The 23,573-nt window shown below is 40.1% G+C and overlaps 1 protein-coding gene across 1 annotated transcript in view; it reads left to right on the top strand.

The window, feature by feature from the left end:
• The first annotated feature begins 14,226 nt into the window (after positions 1-14,226).
• The window catches only part of SEL1L (SEL1L adaptor subunit of ERAD E3 ubiquitin ligase), a 30,472-nt gene continuing 21,125 nt past the window's right edge, over positions 14,227-23,573 (top strand). The window contains exons 1-3 of the mRNA XM_054400107.1: positions 14,227-14,299; positions 21,456-21,493; positions 21,843-22,065. Coding sequence (XP_054256082.1) covers positions 14,227-14,299; positions 21,456-21,493; positions 21,843-22,065 — 334 coding nt within the window. The remainder of the gene's footprint in view (positions 14,300-21,455; positions 21,494-21,842; positions 22,066-23,573) is intronic.

A 23,573-nucleotide genomic window follows, 5' to 3' on the forward strand; every position in this document is an offset into this window, starting at 1 on the left:
GAAAGCAAAATAATGATTATTCTAAACACTTCCTTTGGAGAAATAGAAATGTTTAAGAGTCAGTACTCAAAACAAAGTCTGGTGTTTCTCTGCTGGGCAGTCTGCGTTTCTCTTCTGCGTTTGCTTTTCAGAGATAACACACACCCGCATACTGACCTTCAAAAGCTAAGTTTCTTCTTGGCTTTCTTCCTTCTGCCAGGGGGATCTGGGAAAGGCAGGGAAGGGGGAGGCAGGCGGGCAGCTTCCCTGGCTTTGGCCAGGAGGATTTTGTGCTGTTTCTGTTCATTGTACATATTTGTAAATATTGTAAATACTGTATATTTGTACATATTCATTGTATTCCATTGTAGACTGTAGTTTTTGCTTGTAAAATGCAGCTTCATTTGCTTCTGAACTGAGCTAGTCTGGAGTTGTTAATGTGGGAGGAGAATTGCAGCCCACCACACTACAACAGTTAATTTTGGCGCCCATGTTGGGTGCCAATGACAAGCTTAGTTCCCCAGGATTTTCACTATGTAGTTGCAAATATCCCAGTGGACAAAGCTTCTCCTCCCTTCTTGGAAGGTTATTCCCTAGTCTAATACATTTCACTATCCATTTGGATTTCGACACACCATAGCGCACAAATTCTGAACAGATTAGATTAAGTGCATAATTCTCTAGACAGATTACACTCCAGGGTAACCTTAACGAATTTTCCTGTATCCTCCCCTTGAGAAGTTGACCATTTAATTTCTAAGACTTTAACTCCTGTTAGCTACAACTCCTGTTAGATGCAACACAAAATATGAGTGTAATAAGAACATAGTTCTGTTAATTTGAATCTTTCATATTTTTATTATCTTCAATTGCTGTGTACTCCTTGGCAGTATTTTCCCCTGGCATTGATTCAGCAAAGCACTTACAAGCACATTCTTCCCTAACTATATGCTGAAGTCCCACTGATATAAATCATGCTTTGTTTCCCATTCAAATCAATAAATTGACAAGATTATTACACATAACGGACATGTCACCCTACTTCAACCTAGTGTAAGCTTGGTTGCCCATACCACTCAGACATCTGCTGATGACTAGACTGAGAAGGCATTTGATGATTGCAGCTAAGCTGAGGCAGTATGGTATGGATGATCAGGTAGTGAGGTGGATTGAGAACTGGTTGAAGGAAAGAAGTCAGTTGTGGTTAATGGGACAGGGTCTACTTGGAGGCCTGTAACTAGTGGAGTCTCTCAGAGGTCAGTACTGGGACCAATGCTGTTCAATATATTCATTAATGACCTAGATGAGGGAACAGAGAGCACTGTGAGGAAGTTTGCTAATGACACCATGCTGGGTGGAGTGGGTGACACACCAGAGGGTTGTGCTCTCATTCAGCGGGACTTGGACAGACTGGAGAGCTGGGCACGGAAAAATTTAATGAAGTTCAACAAGGGCAAGCGTAGAGTCTTGCACCTAGGAAAGAACAACCCCATGGACCAGTATAGGATGAGGAGCAGTGAAGGGGAAAAGGACCTGGAGGTCCTAATGAATGGAAGGTTGACCATGAGCCAGCAATGGGCTCCTGTGCCCAAGAAGGCCAATGCCATTTTAGGGTGTATTAGAAGAGCTATGGTCAGCAGGTCAAGAGAGGTTCTCCTCCCTCTCTACTCTGCCCTGGTGAGGCCAAATCTAGAATACTGTGTCCAGTTCTGGGCCTCTCAGTTCAAGGACAGGGAACAGCTTGAGAGAGTCCAGCACAGAGCCACAAAAATGATTAAGGGAGTAGAACATCTTCCTTACGAGGACAGACTGAGGGAGCTGGGGCTCTTCAGCTTGGAGGAGACTGAGGAGTGACCTCATTAATGTTTATAAACACATAAAGGGTGAGTGCCAAGAGGATGGAGCCAGGCTCTGCTTGGTGATGCCCAGTGACAGGACATGGGGCAATGGGTGGAAACAGGAGGCATAGGAAGTTCCATGGAAACAGGGGGATTTCACTGTGAGGGTGATAGAACACTGGAACAGGCTGCCCAGGGTGGGTGTGAAGATATTCAAGACCTGCCTGGATGAGTTCCTGTGTGACCTGGTATAGGTGATCCTGCTCGGGCAGAGGGGTTGGACTAAATGATCTCTCTAGGTCCCTTCCAATCCCTGACATTCTGTGATTTGAATAAATGAAGCAAGGTTTACATATTTGTAATCACCTGCTCAACTTTAGGAGTGTAAGTACCCATCTAGTCATTGTTATCTTCATAAATCCTTACACCCCTCCAGCCCATGAGCACTATGATTCTCTCTGGCCTATGGTCATGATCTTTAAACATTCCTTATGATTGTTCAACTGCTCCTCTTTGCAGAATCTCAATGACCCCATGGTTTGACAATGTTAATGCAGAGTTAGTTTCAGGAGACCTCAGCACTGTCACACTTATATTTTCAGAAATTATAAGCTGCTTTAAAAATTCCTACCTGCAGTCTCATGACTAGCTTGTGCAATTTCCTTATGAGAAAACAACTAAGAACCAAATAAACTCCTGCCATGACAGGGATAATCAAAGAAAAATAAATAGGGTGGAAAAAAAATTTTATTGATGCAACTCTACAAAGAAATGTTGCAACCGACATTTTTTTAATTCGAAAAATTGTATAATCACTGTGAGATTTGGGTAACTTGACTCAAACTAAGAGAAGGAAAGGGAAAGAATGTAAAGTAATACTGTAATAAAAAGGTGTATTTTAATATATTTTAAAATTAATATTTCCTGGCTGTGGTATCTTCAAACACCACCATAACTTATTTACAAAATGTATTCACAGGTTCAATTATTCAGTTGTGGGTTTTACACTGCACATATAAAGACAGTTAAATGATTTAAGCACAGATCTAACATTTCCAATACAGCAATTCAAATCGGACATACAGGTGCTGTGATCTGTGGTTTTCCCACAAATGGGATTCTGTGGCAGATTGGTTGGGTACTCACAACTTGCTCCTTTGTCTGGTATCTTCCCAGATGCTGTGGCTAGAATTTAAGCAGTCCTTGGATCGGAGAGGGCTAAGGAGCCTCTTTCTTGTCGTGCCCAGTTCTCAGGCTGGAGCTTGTCCTTGGCTCAGAGAGGGCTAGGGAGCCTCTCTCTTTTGTGCTCCATCACTGGGCTGCAGCCTCTTCCGGGATTCAATTCCCTTGGAGCTTTTCCCCTTTCTGCCATGGTCTATGTGCAAGGCCCGGGTAAAGCTGTTGGTCTGCTAGAGCAGATTCTTCAGCTGCTACTCAGGCAGCATTTGGCTCTCGTCATTTTGTGGTAAGAAGGCCCTCAGCTGCTACTCCAGCAGCATTTGGCTCTAGTTGCTTGCTGGGTGAGAACAAGGCAAGTTACCTGACTTCTTGGCTGGTTTAAATACTGTCCCAAGGCAATTAATGCCCTTTGGTAACACAGAACCCTGATAACTGGACTAATAGGATGGGGCATATCCAAACATGGCCAGGGGTACACACAGTTCACAGCTGTGTTACAAAGTTAATTACACCTGGTACACGTTTATTTGGACTCCAGGAAGTGTTCAGGAATGCACATTCACATGTGCTTAGAATGTTAATCACATGTGCTATACATTTACCTTGGCCATCTGGACCCCAGGAACTGTCCAGGTAAGCACATTCGCAGGTGCTCAGCCCATTGTCTTGGCTGGGGCATGCTTGGGGGTTTGACCCTTCAGGACAACTTCAGGGCAACTACCCATCTCTGTATTTTCCAAGGACAGAAAGATGCATGTTGGTGGTAAACTTAATAGCACGTGAACAGAAGCAAAGCAGTGGCACAGGGCCAGAGTTTTGTTTTATTTGAGAAAGTACTGAACACTGATATATGAGATCACATTAAACAATTTAGTCTCCAAAACGTAGTGCTTTCACTATTCAAACTGTCCACAAAGCCCATGTCATTTTTATAGATGTTTGCTGTCTGTTTTCCCTTTCAGTCCACATCAGTTCAAGTGCTGGTTTAGTATTCAGAAATCACAATGATAGCACTGTAACTGCTCGAGCAAGTCTGCTGGTGGCATTTCTACTGCTTCTGCTTAGCTGCATAAGCCAAACTCTTCTACAAACTTCTCAAAGTTCTGTCTTGGCACCTACAGGCTTGGGGTTATTTCTTCTCAAACTGTAGCATAAAAATCCCTGCTCTTTCTATACACTTCACAAGTATCGTGAATGTTGCCACAGGATTTTACTGTAAAGTTAGTTAATTCTCTACTTATTTCACCAGCCTTCCTTTAAAGCACACAGGGAGGCCAGGAATTTAAGTAAACAGTCTGAGAGACAAGACAGGTAGAATTAGTCCTTTTTGTCATATCTGCCTTGGCCCTTTACAGTTTGAAATTCAGCTTCCTGTTTGCTGAGATAGCATGTCATAAAAGCTTAATGAGAATACACATAAAACAATTCTTCTCTAAATCCAAGATTTTTTTTTTTTCAGAAGGCAGGTATAAATGCAAGATAATTATATAGCTACTTTCATAAATGTAATTTTAAGACCTTTCAGGATCACAGCATAGTGAGACCATGTATGAGGCAAATAGTTTGCATGCTCTGTTTATTCAAATTAAACTGTAGCTGTTGAAATACTTGTTTCAAAAAGTAAAACGCTTGAGGGTTATGCCCTGCAATTTTTAGGAATGCTAGAACCTAGCATTTTTCACTACAATGAAAAAGAAGTTACTGAAAAAAAGTTTTCAAAGAGTGGAACAACCTAATTCATGTTGGCTCTAACACTGATATTTGTGGTAAACTACTAGATGCACTTGGAACTCAGCAAAGTCTATCTGTGCAGAAACACCCACATTAAGCTCCATGCTGCACAAGAATAACCAGATGACTGGACCTAGCCAGTATGGTAGCTCAGTACTAAGCAGTAGACACATCCTGACCTTCATTAATTCAAATAAGCTGTTGCCATGGCCTACAACACTTTTCTGTCAGATTGAGAAGTAAAGGGAGAAGCAATACATAGGTTAACACAAAGCACTTTGGACATTCTTTTTAATAAAATGAATGTTGCAATTCCATATAATATTGAAAAGAACTGCAAATAGATTCTCAAAAACTTTTCCAACTGACATTTTTGTGCCTGTAATTTTCTCATCTAACAGGAAACAAAAAATCCACCCCAAACACGTTCTCCACCTTATACTGTGGAAAAACGGAAACTGTTGCTTATTTTGGCAGGGAAGAGGGAACCAGTGTCCCGTATTGTAGGTGCAGAAAAAACACATAAAGGAAAAGAAAATCCATTTGCACAACTGCATTTTGCAATCACTCAGATGTGCCAACACATTGACCCCTAATGTGTCCTCCTTATCAGTTCATTTTGTGTTACCAAAAAATAACATCTCTCTCATATGACCCAAAATGCTAATAAGGAGTGACCAAAAAATACCAAGTATTAGAACTGCACAAAGCTGACCTGAATAATGGAATGCTTCTAAATGTTCTCATCTGGAGAAGCAGAACAAAAGCCAGATTGTGTTTAGCTACATTTCTGTTTCAGAGCTACCTGAAGCCAGAAGTTAAGTAACACTAAGTGTGTCAGTGTGAGCTGAAATTCCACACCCCCCCACCGACAATGACCAGGCTAGCCCAGTCTGGAAGCAAATGAAAGCTGTATTTACAAAGCAGAATCTACAATCTATGATGAAATGCAATGAATATGTACAAATATACAAAATTCACAACATTTACAAATATATACAATCAACAGAAAAACACAACCAATCTCCCTTTGCTTCCCCCCAAAGGGGACCCTTCCCAAAGGGGCCTCCCTCTCCCAGGAGCTTCCCCCCCAGGCCCCCCTTGGACAGAAAGCAGAGTTAGTTAGAGCAGAAAGTTGTTAATTTAGCTGCCAAGGTCAGTGTGTGTTATCTTCAGCCAGAAGAGAAGAAGAAGAAAACAGCAGCCAGACAGCCCAGCAACTGCCCCAACTGCAGAATGCAGAATGTGCAGAGTGCCCACTTTGTTTTGGGTAATAGTTCTTAAACATTTCTATCTATCCAATGGAAGAGTTTAGAACAATCAGTATTTTGCTTTCTTACACCCAGTAGTGACTTATTTACACTCTTTCACTTTCTCTGTTCTGAACTTTGCAAGGAAAAATTAAAAAGACAGTTTCAAACCATCACATTAGTCATGATTTCAGTAGGCATCCTTAAATTCAGACACAATACATACATATGTGACTAGAGTGCTAGATGTATATTCATAACTAGTAGCACACAAGGCACATTTCTGACTTGATTAAAAATAAACCATTCAAATCACAAAGTGTAATAGAACTGAGTGGCGAGTGGGAGGCATTGGGTGGTGGTGGCCTAGAATGAGTCCCAATGGAAATGCATCTTTTTTCCATCAAGACTTGTTCTCTGAGATAATACAATTCTGCATATAGTAACAAAAGCATTCAACATTCTCTAATAAAAGTTCAAAGTTTGCTTCAGAAGACGACAATCATAGAATGCTCTGGGTTGGAAGGGACCTCTGAAGGTTATCTAGTACAATCCCCTCTGCAGTAAGAAGGGGCATCCCCAACTAGATGAGGTTGCCCAGAGTTCTGTCGAGCCTCACCTTGAATATCTCCAGGGATGGGGCCCCAACCACCTCCCCGGGCAACCTGTTCCAGAGTTCCACTATCCTCATGGTAAAGAGCCTGTTCCTAACACCCAATCTAAATCTTGCTCTTCTCTAGTTTGAAGCCATTGCCCCTCATCCTATCACTACAGGCCTTTGTAAACAGTGTCTCTCCATCCTTCTCGTAGGTCCCCGTTAGGTACTGGAAAGCTATTATTATGTCCCCCTGGAGCCTCCTTTTCTCCAGCTCCCTCAGCCTGTCTTTGTAGCAGAGGTGCTCCAAGCCCCTGACCATTTTCGTGGCCCTTGTAGGATGAAACACCTTGAATTAATCCTGTATTAATTATGCCAGCTATCTGAATGAGTAGGCTATCAATTTCCATTAAATGTTCAGTCCTCCTCTACCGCGCCATCAGCTAGAAAGATGATTTTCATATTAACATTTTACCATCTGTTAGAGAATTTAAGAGAATTGTTGTTGGTAATACATACACAGTTAAGGAAAACACCACGACTGTCTTTGTATTAAAAATAGCTACACTGACTCATTTTGCATAGGTCTCCAAATCAAATTATACCAAATGACCAAATTATCCTGAGCTGAATTCAAATCAGTGACCTCTAACTAAAAGGTACTATAAACCATTATTAAACCAGCAAGACACATGCTTTCATTGGCACAGTGCTTTCTAACTTGATGCTTTCTGTCCTGGAAAATCTGTTTCACTAATTACATCTCAAAGTAAGATTTTGATCAGTCCTAACAGAAATGAGTCTGCTATTTGCAATTCACATAAACAATATTCTATTTTATGAAGTCAAGCCTGTTATTTTTCTTAGCCACAAATAAACACAGCAGCATGAAGGAAAAAAAAAAAACAACACTGGCTTGACAGCAACACAATTTTATAAAGCTGTAAAGAAATTTTTAATGCATGAGAGGTTTTATAATAATTGTTTCCATGAGATTACTCAAGGATCACAAGTTTCTTAATTGCATTCATCTTAATTTAATTAATATTTCTGTTTTACAGATGAGAAGACTAGCATAACTGATATTTTCAAATCAGGTGTCCTATAGTCAGATGATTATATTCACATTGAGAACTGAAGATACTCAGCATCTTTGAATGACAAGACAATTTTTTAGGAATATATCCATTTGTGAGGCTAAGAATTATAGGTGACCAGTTTTTGAAATTGCAGTCTATGACTAGACCATGGATATCATAGGAACTTGTGTGGCTGAATACCTTAGTCTATCACAGTTGCTAATCTTAGACTAAATACCTGTTGGATTTTTATATATCTGTATACACACACCCACAAGAAGAATGAAGAACAGAGGAAATTCTGCCATTTCCTGTGAATTTTATAAACTGGATAAGAGTACTATGTATGACACAACGCTCCTACCATGCATGCAGCTCTGCCCCTGTTTTAAGCTCCTTGTAAATAGCACTGGCACACTACTCGGCAACAGGACTTTAGCCTTTTCTTCCTATCTGTTCAAATAGTTTCACCGGTGCCTGATTATGAAGCTAATAGCTTCATGGTCTGCAAGCCAGATTGAAAGAAAGGCTAGAGGCTTCGGATCTGAAAAGGTTACCTGTTAACTCATAATTACTGGGCCTTGGAATATACATTATCAAGCCAGATCATAGAACAAAAGCCACTCTCAGCTCAACCATGAAGCCAAGGCTCAGCTTACTAACTCCAAACCGAAACACAAATCCTGGAACTGAGTTGCTTCTCCACAGATTTTGGGGAAATCTGAGAATAAGCAGATTACACCATTCTTCTGTGTGTCGGTGTGAGCTGAAATTCCCCCCCCCCCCGACAATAACCAGGCTAGCCCAGTCTGGAAGCAAATGAAAAGCTGTATTTACAAGCAGAGTCTAAAATCTACAATGAAATGCAATGAATATATACAAATATACAAAATTCACAACATTCACAAATATATACAATCAACAGAAAGAGCACAATCGATCTCCCTTTGCTTCCCCCCAAGGGGACCCTCCCAAAGGGGCCTCTCTCTCCCAGGAGCTTCCCCCCCAGGCCCCCCTGGACAGAGAAGCAGAGTTAGTTAAGCAGAAAGTTGTTAACTTAGCTGCCAAGGTCAGTGTGTTATCTTCAGCCAGAAGAGAAGAAGAAACAGCAGCCAGACAGCCCAGCAACTGCCTCCACTGCTGAACGCAGAATGTGCAGAGTGCCTACTTTGTTTTGGGTAATAGTTCTTAAACATTTCTATCTATCCAATGGAAGTGTTTAGAACAATCGTTATTTTGCTTTCTTACACCCAATAGTGACTTATTTACATTCTTTCACTTTCTCTGTTCTGAATTTTGCAAGGAAAAATTAAAAAGACAGTTTCAAACCATCACATTCTGTCACAAACTATCAACACGGTAGTGAAGAACTCAAGTGGCTCCATGACCTTCCTCAGCACCAAGCCTGTTAGTTTCCCAGACTCTCCTTCCAGCCCTTCCTGTAGATGGGCATCACATTTGCTAATCTCCAGTCAACTGGGACCTCCTTGGTCAGCCAGGATTGCCAATAAATGACTGAAAGTAGCTCAGTGAGCACTTCCACTAGTTCCCTCGGCACCCTTGGGTGAATCTCATACAGGCCCATTGACTTGTGTGTATCTAAGTAGTATAGCAGATTGCTACCCACTTCCAGGGGACTATGGAGGCTTCGCTCTGCTCCCCATCTCTGTCTTTCATCTTGGGTGCTAGATACCTGAAGAACGACAGGTTTTATTATTGAAGACTGAGGCAAAGAAGGAGTTAAGTACTTCAGCCTTTTCGTCGTGCTTTGTCACTGTTTCCACCCACATTCAATAAAGGATAGAGTTTCTACTTAGTGCTCCTTTTGTTGCTAATGTATATATAGAAACATTTTTTATTGTATTCTATAGCAGTACCCAGATTCATTTCTAGTTGGGCTTTGACCCCTAGCTCTCTCCCTCTGCACAACCTCACAAGAGGCTTGTAGTCCTCCCAAGTTGCCTGTCTCCTCTTCCAAAGTTCAAAAACTCTTTCTTCCCCTAATTTTCAGCTACACCTTTTCATTCAACCAGGCTGTTTTGCTTCCCCACTGATGCATCTTTTGGCACATTGAGGCAACTTGCTCAGCTCTTTGCAACACCTGAACACATATTAGAAAAAAAAATAACCACATGTTCATATATTGACTTAATTTGAAGCTCCATATTATGGACTTCTTTGATAAGGCATGAATTTCTTTTCCAGGTGGGGGGTAAGGGAGGGGAAGCCAGACATCGAGACTTAATAAGCTAACACTTACCTTAGAATGATCTGCTCTGTGCCTAACAAGACCTTTTTAAAAAAAAAAAACAAAAAAAAAAAAAAACACCAAGACCTACATTAGAATATATCAGAATAAGAAAAAAAATCCCTGCAGAATGCAGTGGAAGTCATAAACCAGGAGATCCTTCTAAATTTAATCAGGCAACTGGCAGTTGATGATAACAGAGGAAGATTAATTTCTCTTCATCCAATTAAATATGCTTTGCCAGTTAAGGTCACATATATTTTCTATAAGAATATGGAGGACATCAGTTTTAGTCATCCAGCAACTTCTGTTGCCTTCACTAGCAAAAAACCCATAAATAGCATCACAATCAAGATAATTTGGCTCAAACTCTCCTTGCCCCTTTTCAATAGAAGTTCAAATTCAGGATTCCAGATCATTTCTAAATATCAGAATCAGACAGAAAGTGTATCTTAAGTCTCCAGCTGCTGGAGGCCTTTGACATTAGCATCTTGAATTTATTTTAAGTTTCTAACCACAGCAGCGGTAAAGCTTGAAAATATTTAAAGTTATTCCACAGGGACAAAAAGTGAGTAAAAATTGCAAGCCTCTCTTGTCTTTTTATAAACAGGCTTATAAAAGACTATTTCTGCTGCATGCTGTCATCTGAGTTAGCTAACCTGTTTTCAGCCTCTGATTTACTGCTATTTCTTGAATCCCTTGGAAAAACAAACAAAAAAACCCAGCTAACTGCAATTAAAAAACTTCAAGGATAACAATCATGAGGAGGCTTTACTTCCTGATTTGGCACTCACCTTGAATCTCACACATTACTATTCATCCAATCCCAAGTGCATGTCTCTACAGCATTAGAGCATGACACAGACTAACACACTAAGAATATATGAATACACTGAGAACCATACTGTGCAACATCAGCTGCTGAGGTCAATATCCTGTCCTCAGCAATGTCTTGTACAAAACACCCAAGGAACAAAGTATCAGAAATTGGGCCTCTCTTCATAATTTCCAGCATTCTAAAACCCGAGAAGTATGTACTATTTATGTTGAAGACCAGATTCAGGTCATCAAGTTTTATGACCAACAACAGGCCTGTTCTTTACAACCTTCACGCTTTGTCACAAAAACTTAGAGGAGAATAAAAAAGTTTTCATTAACCTTCATTCCACACTGCATGAAAATGGGCTTCACCAGATTTAAAGCCATTCACCATTCCTTTGGTTATCTGTTGAACTTCTTGCTAGAAATGGCAAGCCATCATTCTCTACATATATTCTCCATACAATTTGCAATAAACGTTTAACTATATTTTTCAACTGCCTGTTTCCAAAACGTTCCAGTTCATTTAGTTTCCTCTCGCACTGAAGCTGGTCCATCTTTCTGAACGTCCTCATGCCCTGTGTACCTTCTATTAAATTCTATTACACCCTTTTTAACATATGGGGAACAGAACAATGTAAAGATTTACACCTACATTCTCTTTTATATTCTATTTTTTTCCTAGGAATTCTGAATGTTCAATCTGCCTTAGTGTTGCTAAACACAAAACTCACATATTCAGAGAACTATCAAAGATAACCATTTTTGTATGGCTACAGCCAAGCCATGCAACACAGGAGTCTGTGACACACTTGCTGATGGTCAAGATGTGGAAAGCTAAACCTTCTGTAAATCCTTTCTCTTCCCCACCAACACTAGAATCTGCATGTGGGAAGAGCTGAGCAGTCTCTCCTATAAAAGCTTTTTACAACCAGCTCCACCATGTTTTTCCAGCTCCTGCATTATTCTTAAACCACATTCTCTTCCCAATAATTTTTATTATTGATTTCATTTTTCCTCACTGTTCCCTTTATTCATCTTCCTGTTCAATTATGTTTTTCTTTTGTCCTTGACTCTATTTCTTTCCTATTAAATTTTTGTTTAAAAGTTTGTAAAATTGTCTCTCAAGCATATGAGCAGCGTGCGGTGAAAATGAAATCACTTATCCCTGTATTATAGGAATTCATCAAATCCAGTATAAACTCAGCCACAGTTTAGTCACACACTGTATGCAAGACACTCTCTCTGCAGTTTATACTTGTAACTACAGTTAAGCCATAAACAAGAACAAATAAAGTAGTCTTTAGAGAAAACAGTCTTTTTCATCAAAGGTCTGATACTCTTCCATTATTCTCTTGCTAGACATCACAAAACCATTTTCCCTCCAGGACAATCGTCCAGCTTTCCTTCAAGTCTCAGATGTCTGATGAGAGAACTGCATGTTTAATGGCTTTCACTAAACTGAACACTAATTTTCACAGATAAAACAAAGATAAAAAAAGCAAAACATTCTGTCGGATTTTACTCTCCTGCTCCCTGACACATGCTTTCAACACTGTAACCAGGCTAGCTTGTTAGTGCACTGGATGTGATATGAGAAAGACAACACTGACAGCTGGAGAAGCGCAGTGTGAATCAATGTGAAGACCATTTAGCAGTAAAGTAAAACCAGTGCAGGCTTTTCTAGAAGCAATGAAATAAGGCTGTACAGCTACCCAGCACCCAATGACTTTCATCTTGCCTTTTTCAGTGTCCAGTAGCTCATTTTGCCCCATGGGGACACAAGTAGTTACATCTCACTCCTGGCAGCCTCAGAGTTAAGGCATGACAACTTAGTCCTACAATGGGGAAGTCTCCTCAAAACTCTTCTGAGTATTCCTTGGCAAAGCTTGTGCTGCTACTCTAGTCCTGAGTAGCAGAGCCCAACTCTTAGACCTCAGTCCCAACCTCCTACTAGTCCCATGCTTTACACCCTTCATTAAGTTCAGTGCCAATGTGCTTCAAACAACTTTGGGTGGACCTCTTACTCTATCAAGTCTTGGGTTCTTTTAGACACAATTTATTCTAAATATAGGCAGCTGAGCAGTTTTTACCATTTCATGTCCTCAAATAGCCTCAGTTAAAAACAAAAAAAACCCAACAAAAAACCTCCTCCTCCAAGTATTATTTTTCTGAATAAATTATGACCTGCATAAGTGCTAAAATCACATATTTATGATAGCTTAAACCTTGTGATTGTTCTGTTCTTCCAGCTTAATGACTTGTATTTGCTAAGGAAAGTATTACAAATGGTAACATACTTACGAGCTAAATCCAAAATAGCCACAATGCTCCTGTAACCACAAGTTAGATACTCAAGAATTCACAGGCAGCTAGGAGACAGTCAATACAGCAAAACATCACATTCTCACAGATACACTCTTCGTTTGGGTTTGCGTTCCCACCAGATTTAGAGCTCTGAGAATGTTCTCTGTTAATACCTAATGCTATTCCTCTAATGAATACCCTGTGTCCAACTTCACCTGCTCTCCTGCGGTCCTGGGCCTGCAGTCAGCATAAAACAGAGAATGAGGTCTTAGTATGATCTAAACCTTCAACTTCTTTTCAGGTTCCTTGGAAGAAAGGCTGAAGCTTCAGCTCTGACTTTAGCCCTGCTGTCACAAAACGTAGCCAGCCAGGCGAGCCAAAACAGAACGCCCCATCAGCCAGGGAAGAGGTTTGCTAACACACGAGCAGCACTTGCCTGCTTAATTCTCAATGCCCGTGTTTTTCCCTCACCGCTTTCTGCTATCCCCGCCCAAATCCTCACGACACTGCCCCACCCCAGCGTTTCCGACCCCTACAAACGGCCACGGAAAACCCTCCCGCCCTTCTCCACCGCCTGCGGATGGGGCCCCCGCCATATGGAGCTACTGCCATGCTCCCCAGTCAACCTCTAAACTTCAATCGTAAGAGGGCTACGGCGGCCCGACTGTTCGGGACCGAGCGCGGAGCTGCGGATGGCGCGGGGCGGACACCGACCGTGCTGTTCACGGTCCGGCCACAGGACCGCAGGTGACGCTACTGCGCCCCTCACTGCGCAGTTTCACGTGAAGGATTGTGGGTGCCGTAGTCCTTGCCCCGCTGCTGGTCCGCCCCAGACGCCTGTCTGCGCCATGAGCTTCGGAAGGCACTCTGGGTGTTGTAGGAATAACCCGTGAACCAATAGAAGCCGTCGCTTAGGAAGGGCGCACTCGCTTGGCCACGCTCCCTGAGGCACGTGCTTTCCTTTTCCGGTACGATTGGTCAACAAAAGAGAGAGACCAGCGATCCTTCCCTTCTTCGAGCCAATCAGAGCGGGCCATGTAGAGCAAGCCGTTCCCCAGGGCTTGCGTGTGCTGCTGTCAGCAGCCAGTAGTTGATCGTCAGCGCGGCCAGCGGATTGGTAACGGCGGCGCGGTGGGCGGGGCGAGAAAGCCGGACTCAGGGCCCCTAAGCAGCGGCGGTGGCCCCTCAGGAGCCCGGTGGGATGGGGCGGCGGGCGCACCTCGGGCTGGTGCTGTGCCTTGCGGCGCTCTGGGCCGGAGGACTGGCCGCGGCCGGTTAGTACCGGGATTTCAGCTCTCCATGTCCCACAGGGCCTCAGCTCTGTGGCGGCCTCGCTCCCCGCTGTTGCCCTGATGCGGGAAAGGGGGTGCTGGCTGCTGCCACTGTGGGACGTGGGGTCTCGGGGGCGTGGGGATTCCCGGCGCGAAGGCGGCGGAAGCTGGGGAGGGGACCCTGTGTTCTCACTGGCACTTTGGGTTGCATGCCGGCAGCCCCGTGTTCGTCGGGGCGCTGAGACGGCGATGAGGAGGGCAAGGGAGCTGAGCTCCTGTCAGCTGCATGGCCGAGAGTAGCAGGGGTGGCGGGCCGGTTGCTTCACCCTGTGCCTGCTGGCATTGCCTCAGGGGGGCTGTTTTGTAGGCCTCATGAGGGTGAACACATTGTTTAGTCTAGCTTCTGCCTTTTAATAGCTCGTTAAGAGCCTACTTTGTGATGCCTGCTCTGCTCAAAACTGAAATGAGACTATTTTTTTCTATTTCATTTTGCAATTTCTTGCTGAGAAGCTGATAATGCTGGTGTTAGTTTTATCAGAACAGCCTTCTCGTGCAGATATATAGGGAGAGCAATTCTGGGGCCTGCATTATGTCACTGTAACGCGTTTCTGCTTTTGTTGTTATGTTGCTTGGGTTTTATGTGCTTTTCATATATTATCTACTTCCTTTCCAAGGGTTTCTACCTCCCACACCCTTCTTTCCACCGTGGGCGGGTGGGGGCAATGTGCAATGCATTTTTTTATGTAGAGTTTCTGAAGCCAGAAAGCAGGCATATTTAATAGATAGCTTTATCCAGTGCTACTAGGGGCGTGCTTTTAGGCTGTCAGTATTTCAGGAAAGTAACAGCATTTTTCCTAAAGGTAATTGCAGTGATTTGGAGTTCTATTTCATGTATAGAGGGTGTTGAAATTTAAGGTGATGTTACTGGAGTTCAGACTAGGTATCAAGCTCAAGATCTTTGTACATAATGTTACAAGCCAGCACTTCCTAAAGTGTCGAAAAGATATCTACAAGCTCTGTGAAGCTAAAGAAATGTACCCTGATTGAATGATGTGTTCTCACTCATAATGTATATAAAGAAAAAAAAGCTAAGGTGAGATGAGACTTGTCAGATGAACAATCTGTTGTATATGCGTAAGTTAGGTTTTAAGGGCTGTTAAAAAGTGTGAAACTATAGCTGTGCTAGTATGCCACTCTTCTGTCTTGCCTGCTTTTCCACTGTCACAAAGTTGTATTTGTGATTATGAAGTTCTGATAGCTTAATTCGGCCTTTAAAAATGTATGTTTGGAGTTAGTTGAATTAATGCAACTGATGGGTCCAAGAAAGCACATAGTATGTGACATGAATTATTAGGAGCTGTTACCAGTTAAATCACTGCTGTGAGGTAAAACTGTGTATTAATATCCAAAATTAATTAGGAGAAGGTGTTTGGAGCACAGTTTTTGGCAGCAGATGATAACAGGAAAAAAAACTTTTTTGCTCCAATTTTTGTGAAGAGTCGTTCCGAAAGAAAGTAAGTCATCGTCACTTGATGTTTTCATTTCCTACAGCAACAGTACCATTTTCTCTAGTAGAGTCTAGTATAAGCCCAAAGACTGTTAAATGCTTCCTTGAGTACCTGTTCATTCCTAATGTCTGGTCTGGAAACAGTAATGTGAAATGTATGTTCATGGAAGGGGTTTTAAAAAGGATGAGTAAAAATGGCTCAAGTATTACATTTCCTGACTTTAGAAGATGTTGTTTTTTTTTTATTGAGGCCTTTTTTTAAGGGAGTCTTTTAACTATAGCTTTAAACTCTAACATTGTAGTCATAAACTTTTGCTTAAATGAGGTTATTGAAGACTTGAAATGAATTTAAGAAAACTTGGCCCTGAAGAAATGAGCACTATTTTTTTAAAGATACAACATTAGTACAAGTTATGAAGAAGTTCAGCATTGAGGCTAAGGAAATAATAATAAGCTCATGGGAAACTGGCAGAAGCTGCTAAAAAATGGTAAATGTACTTAGGCCGAAGCTGGCTATCTTCTGCTTATCACAGTAGCAATGGACTTCTGCCTCTTCTATTGATCATTCATTAAGAACATAGAAAAAAAATCTTCTCTTATTTTTTTTCCTGATTGCTGATGTTACTTGGTTCTTGAGGGTTTTCCCAATGCTTGCAGAATAAGAGGTAGAAATTCTCTCATTTTACATGAGGAGAGGAAGTGATTCTTTCTCTGACTGTCTTCCACCTTCCATGGCTAACTTCAGTGAGAGGCAGAGGTTTTCATACTGTCTCCTTAACTGGTAAGGCAGATGAGAATAGTCACATACTTGTAGGAAATATTTGTGCCTGTTCTATAAAAAGACAGAGCTCAATGGCTTTCCCTGACCCTTCTGATTTTGCGTAACTAACTGGAAAACGTTCCCTAAACTTGTTGCTTGGTAGGGAATCTCAGTTCCCACAGAGGAAGTAAGGTAAGGGTTGACGTGTAACTTAACTTTGTAGTTGCGCTGAAACGAATAACTGCACAGGTCAGGTCATAGCTCTGGGCAGTCTCACTGTCAAGGATGCTTTGAAACTAATCTTGCCGATTAGGTGACACTTCAGGATTTTGCTTAACTGCCTACATGTTTTAGAGGTCTATGTAATAGGAATAGCATCTATGCTATGGAGCCTTTGTGCTGACTTTAACAGTTGAAAAATTGATGAGAAGCAATTGAGGTATTTTTTTCATAAGATTTCCTGTTTTCCTGCAGAAATAGGATAAATAAGGTTTATGTTCTCTTTCAAATTCTCACTAGTCATTTACACAAAAAGAACATTAAATAACTAAAAATCAACCCAAAAATCTCTGACAGATGCTCTAAAGCAGTCATTGCCAAACCATTTTTGTTCATGCACCTCTCTCAGTGAAAAAAAATTTGAGTGTGCATCTTCAGTGTTTAACTTGTATTTTTTTTTTAAGTATTAACTACTGTGCTATCATATTTTGCATGAAAACAGAAATTAAAAAAACTAAGATAAAAGTGACATAAACACAACTAAGGAAAAAAAAATTTAAAAGTATTTTCTTCCTGCATCCCCAGTGGGTTGGCTAGCACACCCCCTGAGTGCACACACCCCACTTTGGAGGTCACTGCTTTGTAGCATACAAATTCTTAGTTATTTTGTTGTGATAGTGTTTGGAGCTTGAAGAGTGTGGCAAAAGGAAGCTAACAGTGATTAGTTAGGGCATTCATCAGAGCTTTGGGGGATTGCCCACTGCTTGCATTTACTGTGTTTTTGGCTATGTCCTGCAGGTGAGTTACCATTGTAATGTTGAAATTAATAGTGTTTCTTGTCTTGTAGTAACAGTCCTTTAGCTTTATGGGCTCTGACAAGGGTTAGGGCTGGGCTGGGCACTAAAAGAGTGACAGATGTGTATGGAATGGAATACCTAATTGGTCAGTTTAGGGTTACCTGTCCTGTCCACTCCTCCCTGTAGGATTTACTCTGCACCCCCAATGTAGGAACAAGATTTAGCAGTGATCTTGGTCTGTATGCCAGTCCGTGGTACCAGCTAGAAACGTTGAGCATTATCACTGCTAGAAGGAGACAGTATCTGCAAAAACATGCCATTAACTGCAGAAAATGCAGTTAATTAGAAGAGACTGAGCTGAAAAGTAAGATCACTGAACAGAATTAATTCTGTTCTAACTTAAACCAGGACAAGGTTGTCAGTTGATTTGTTCTTTTAACAGCAAAACTTTGTTGTGCTGCCTCAAGCTAAAGGACCTTCTTTTTTTGCTGAATCACACTGCACAGGTCTCCTTGTTTCTACCCTTTTCTCCATAGTGCTCTCTTGAAAATTATAATTGTCACTGAATCCAGCATATGGTAGGATCTTTTTATCTAGCGCAGGCTGTCAGAGTACTTTTACTATATTTAAATAGACTGACTGAACCCTGTTTTTTCTAATTGAGCAAAAATGAATACATTTTAAACCTGATTTTAATTATATATGGAGTGGTGGATGGTTGAAACAAGTATTTAGCTCTATGAAGTACTCCAGAGCCCTAGTGGGGTGTGAGTGCCTATAGCTCATTCTGTACAATGTTATCAGCTGCATGTTTCAGCCATGAGTGGTTTTGCCTACTTAATCCTTGTACTGTATCATTTCATCTCCCTAATTTGTTTAACAAGTGGTGGGATTAATTTCAAATTGGCCTTTTCAGAAGAGATTTACAGAGTTAGGCATCTTAGTAACAAACTCAAGTTTAAAAATAAAGTCAGTTACTTTTTTTTAAAATGTAGCTGTGGAAAAGCAAACTCAACTATCAGCTTTGATCTCCAAACCAGGTGTGCAAACATCTGTGACTTTCATCAGTAGCTGAGCCTTGACTAATAAACTGTTCTTAGGTCAAACTGTGACCTTCCGTAGATTTTTATTTTAACATTTGCAGAATTCTCTCAAGTGTTTCTTAGAAGTCGACACACTTCTGAGTAGCAGGTGTGTACTAGTCAGCAGTTCTGTAAAATAACAAGGCTGTGATCCTTCTTTTAGTTTGTCATCACTGCATTGGTCATCACTGCAACCTCATATGCCTAACTTTAGAAGGAAGTCCCAAAGCTAAAAACAGTTAAACTAATACCTGTTGTTGCTTTAGTACTGTTTTGGAACCACTGTTTTGAAAACAATTATTCAAGTACAGTTTCTTAATGGCAATATTGCTTCCTTCAGAGAGAATTTAAATGATGCGATAGAAATGAAATAGATTTATTTACTTCCAAGGAGAAGAGTAAATATTAAATGAATTCTATCTTATGTTGCTCAGATGTCTTTTGCCTTTCAATTTAGTAAACCTTTGCATACGAAGTAGCAAAACAATTGTTCTTTGATATGTGTCCATAGATAGTATACCCTATTTAGATCTGATGTTCTATGTGGTCTTTTGTTATAAAGCCAGCCTTCCACAAATTGGAATCAGTTAGTAAAGCCTTTACCAAAAAGCTGGAATAGTCTAGTGCTGTTGGGCATACAGGCTGCTTTTGAGCAAACACCCACCCTAGCTGGTACAGCTGTTAAAAATAACATGGTGTTTGTTACTGCAGTAACTGATATTGTGTAAGTGCTTTGTATGTATTAATAGCAGCATAGAAGCTATTGGGTAGGTTAACCTTCCCACCCCACTCCAGAAGCATGTTGTGAATCTCTTGACAAGCTTGGGAGATTGAAATAGTAGGGGTGGTATTTAGGTTTAGATTTTTTTTTTTTATAGTAGAATATAATTTGTAGAATGTGATAAATTTCAAATTTGTCTCATAGTTTTTAAAATGGAAAAAGAACAGCAAGTATCCTAAATGCATATGCACTTTTACTGTATTTAAAAAAACAAGTTATATAGAGGCCCCAAGTGTTGAAATTCAGTGGTAGAACTTCTTAGAATTTATCACAATCAGCCTTAGATTAGATTAGATTCCATCAGGTTGCTCACTGATAAGCACTGCCATCTCTGCCAAGAATGCAGCTGGCCTTGTTTGTTCCTAATGCATCTTTTGATGATTTTCAAAGTTGGGAGTTCTTATGCTGTCTTGGTTGGTACTTGCAAACTCTATTACTTCTGGGGTGCTCTTTGCTGTCCCCACTAGCTTCTCTGAATGTTTCTCTACATGTTTTAATTTTTGAACCTGTAAGATACAGCTGCTTACTCTAACCAGCTGTTCCAGATCTTTTTTAATCCTGTGTCTGCTAAAAGTCAAACTTGGAGTTTTACATTCAGTGTGCTCAATAGACTGGCTCAATTACAGTGTCAAACTTGTCACCTTAGTTTTGCATCTTTGCTTGTTAGTCTTATAATATTTTTCCTGTTTTTTATGCTGTTACAGCTTAAAATCGATCCTCATCGGTTTACTTGTTCTAAAGTTTATACTTCAAATAATGTGGGAGTTGCTTTCTGAAATCTGGCTTCCAAGGTTAGCCCTTTCATTGCAGATACCTGTAGTTGCTCTGTTACAGTAATAGTCCTCAAAACTGCAAAAAGTATCACATTTGTAGTTTGTCACTTGAGAGATGATTGTCTCTAGCAAAACATGGTTCGTGCATGAATATTAAAAGTATGCAAGTTTTGCTTGCTGCCAAGTACTTACGGAAGTAGTAGGAGTTAGCAACATCCTTGCTTAGTCATCTGTTTATATTTTGAGCTTTTATTTCGATTTGAGTTGAGTGTGAGAGAGGCCATAAGGTCATCTTTCAAACATAGAAGGATTTTGTTTACGTAAATTGGGTGGTATCAGATACTGATAACGGAACAGTCGTGTTTTGTCTGTGATCATTTTAGAGGCTTTCACTTGAGATGATGGTACAAACCAAGTTGTTCAAAGCACAGTGAGTAACCCATTTAAGTTACAGGAACAAATTAAATAAGAGACATGGTTCTGCAAATCAGTGGTTAAAGCTGTCATAAATAAGCTTTTCAGATTATCTTTTCCCTCCTTTTCACTTCTATTCCTTTAGGTCTCTGTCTAATAGCTTTTATTCTTTACCATTTCTTCTCTTTACAGTCTTTCTAATCAATTATTATATCATAATGCATTCAGATAAGAAGGATGAGAGTTAAATAAGACTTGCAGCTCTTGAACAGGATTTTAAAGACAAACTAACTTTTCACAATTCCGTAGAGAGGCCTCTATATAAAGGTTTGACTGTGCTAGTCAGGCCAAAGTGAATTGGCATTCTATAAAGGGCAATGCTTAATTGTAAGTGGGGTGGTATTCATGAAACTTTCTGGTCACTACTGAAGCTGTTCGTATTAAAGCTGATTTGGTGATTGAAAACCTTAGGTTCCATATAATCCTTTCACTTGATGTGTATCTTTTAAGTAGTTTAGTTGGACTGAAACAGTTCATACTGTGTAGTAATCTAGAGGATTGATTTGGAGTTTTTGTTATGGTTGTTTTTCTTTTTTAAATCACACTTTGTTCATGTATTACACAATTGTGTCAGCATAATTTAAGGAAGAGGAGATTCGTCTGTGAAATATTTGATTCTTTCTGACAACACTAAGTCTTTCTGAAGTATGTGAAGCAACATAGTGTACTCAAATATTTCAGAAGTGTTGCACAATATTATAGCTAAACTTATCTTTATTTTTGAGAAAATTACTCATGGAAAACTGACTTACACTATCTCTTCTAGATGAAGAGGGAAATCAAGATGAATCACTGGAGCCAAAGGTGAGGAGATTAGTTTCTAATCATTCTGGTTTTTTTGTGAAGTAGAGCAGAGGCCTAAAGTTCAGAATTGTGATTTGATTCCTGTTTTAAACTGTTCTGTATTTCTTGCTGTCTCATTAATTTCTTCTCTGCATCAGAAGAATTAATATGGTGTTAGCTATTAAATGTTTAATTTTTTTTCAAAAGAAGTAGATGGAATCATTGAAAACTTTTGGAAGTATTCAACTTACTTTTGATGCTGTAGTTTAAACTTACTATGTTAATGAATCGTATCTTTAAACAATATGTTTTTTTGCTAGCTGCTGCTGTTCAGTTTCTAATCTGTTAAAATGTGGCTCTTATCCATCAGACTTTATCTGCAGACGATCAGGTAAAGGACCATTCCACAGGAACTCGAGTGGTAGCAGGTCAGATCTTCCTTGAATCAGGGAAATCAGACTCTCAGTCAGAGGATGAAAAAAACTTTCAAAGTGAAGAGGAGGAAAAAGAGAATTCACTGGAAGAGCTGAACTCTCTAGAAATGTCAAATCTATTAGATAAGGATTTGGAAGAAGCAGAAATACAAAGACCAGGTAACTGCTCACAGCATTTTGAATGAGTGGCAAGAAAGATGCATCTGAGTAACTTCAACATGTAGATGAACATAAATAGTAATTATGAACAGATGAAACTAGTGTTTTTATTTCTCTGCAATGGCACAGTAATTGCTGCCTTTTCTATTAGAAACTATAATCAAAAAATTTTCAGCTACGTTATGATGGAAATTGCAGTGGTTACTTTTTAGATGCATTTGAAAGGGTTTATGTAATTCTTGTTACTTCCATCTTGTTGGAAAGCTTAAACTATCAAATGGAGAAGGCTCTAATTTCTTTCAGTAGGATTCAAGCAGACATACCATGCTGGGTGTATGTATACCAACTATAGAAGGAGAAATTGCATCAGTATTTCAGCCTGCTGGCTGTTTGCCTGGAGTCTCAGTTGACAGAGAAGGAGCAAATTGTGATAGAGAGGCATGCTTCCTAGGATGTCATTGTTCCTTCGGGCAATATCTAAACTTCATGTAAACTTCAGTAGGTTTTAAAATTTAGATAAAATATAGTAAAAATACGTCCTTGTGCTTAAATTCCTAGGAAATTGCCATATTTCTCTTTTACTTCTGATAAAAAAGTAATATTTTTGACTTGCATTTTTGTAGCGGATAACTAGATGGCACAGTTGAGTACCCTAGCCAATGCAGCAAAGTTTTTAGAACTTCTTACAAAGTATATAAATAATGTAGAGGGACAGATTACTGGTTCTATCTAGGAAAGTAATTCTGGCAGTTCTGAAGGAAAAGTACTTGTATTCTGGCAGGGAAAAACAAAACAAACAAAAAAATACCAACCCTGCTTAAGGACAGCTTTACTGGCAAACTTTCTAATTGAGTCAGGAACCTACCTCAGGTACAGATGTTACATCTCTCAAATGAGCAACTGATGACAGGGCTGCACTAAGGGAGATTAAAGCTTTTCTAAATACAGTTTGTCTCCTATGTATGGTCATGAAATTACATGGGGGGGAGGGAGGGGAAGAAAACAAAACCAAAAAAACCCCAATCCCAAACAAACAAGAAAAAACAACAACTCTTCCAGTTTCCATGCGTAGTCTGCAGGATATTGAGCAGAACAAAAATCCATCTTCAGTAATCTACAATTAGTATTAGTAAGGATTTTAACCTTGTAAGAAAGAAGTTGAAAGAAGTTGTTCTTTTCTGGTTAGTGAGGAGGTCTTATGTGTAAAGAGTTGTATGTCTTTAACAATCAAGTTTCACACTAATGGTTTTAGCTGAAAATTGCTCACAAGATTATTCAGAGCTGACAATTCCTGCTGCAATTTTTTTTTCCTCCATCTAGAGGACTCTTGCAGTAATGTAACCAATACTGCTTGTAAGGTAATCTATATTTGAGTTTCCTGCAGCATGAAGTATGACATGAGATATAAGTAAAAAAGGATAAAATATAATAATGAAATACCATATACTTTATTCATCATAATAAAATGGATAAACTGTTGCTTGCATGCTCAGTTTGACAAAAAAATT

This window comes from Indicator indicator, chromosome 4, assembly GCF_027791375.1.
Source record: "Indicator indicator isolate 239-I01 chromosome 4, UM_Iind_1.1, whole genome shotgun sequence".
Lineage (NCBI taxonomy): Eukaryota > Metazoa > Chordata > Aves > Piciformes > Indicatoridae > Indicator > Indicator indicator.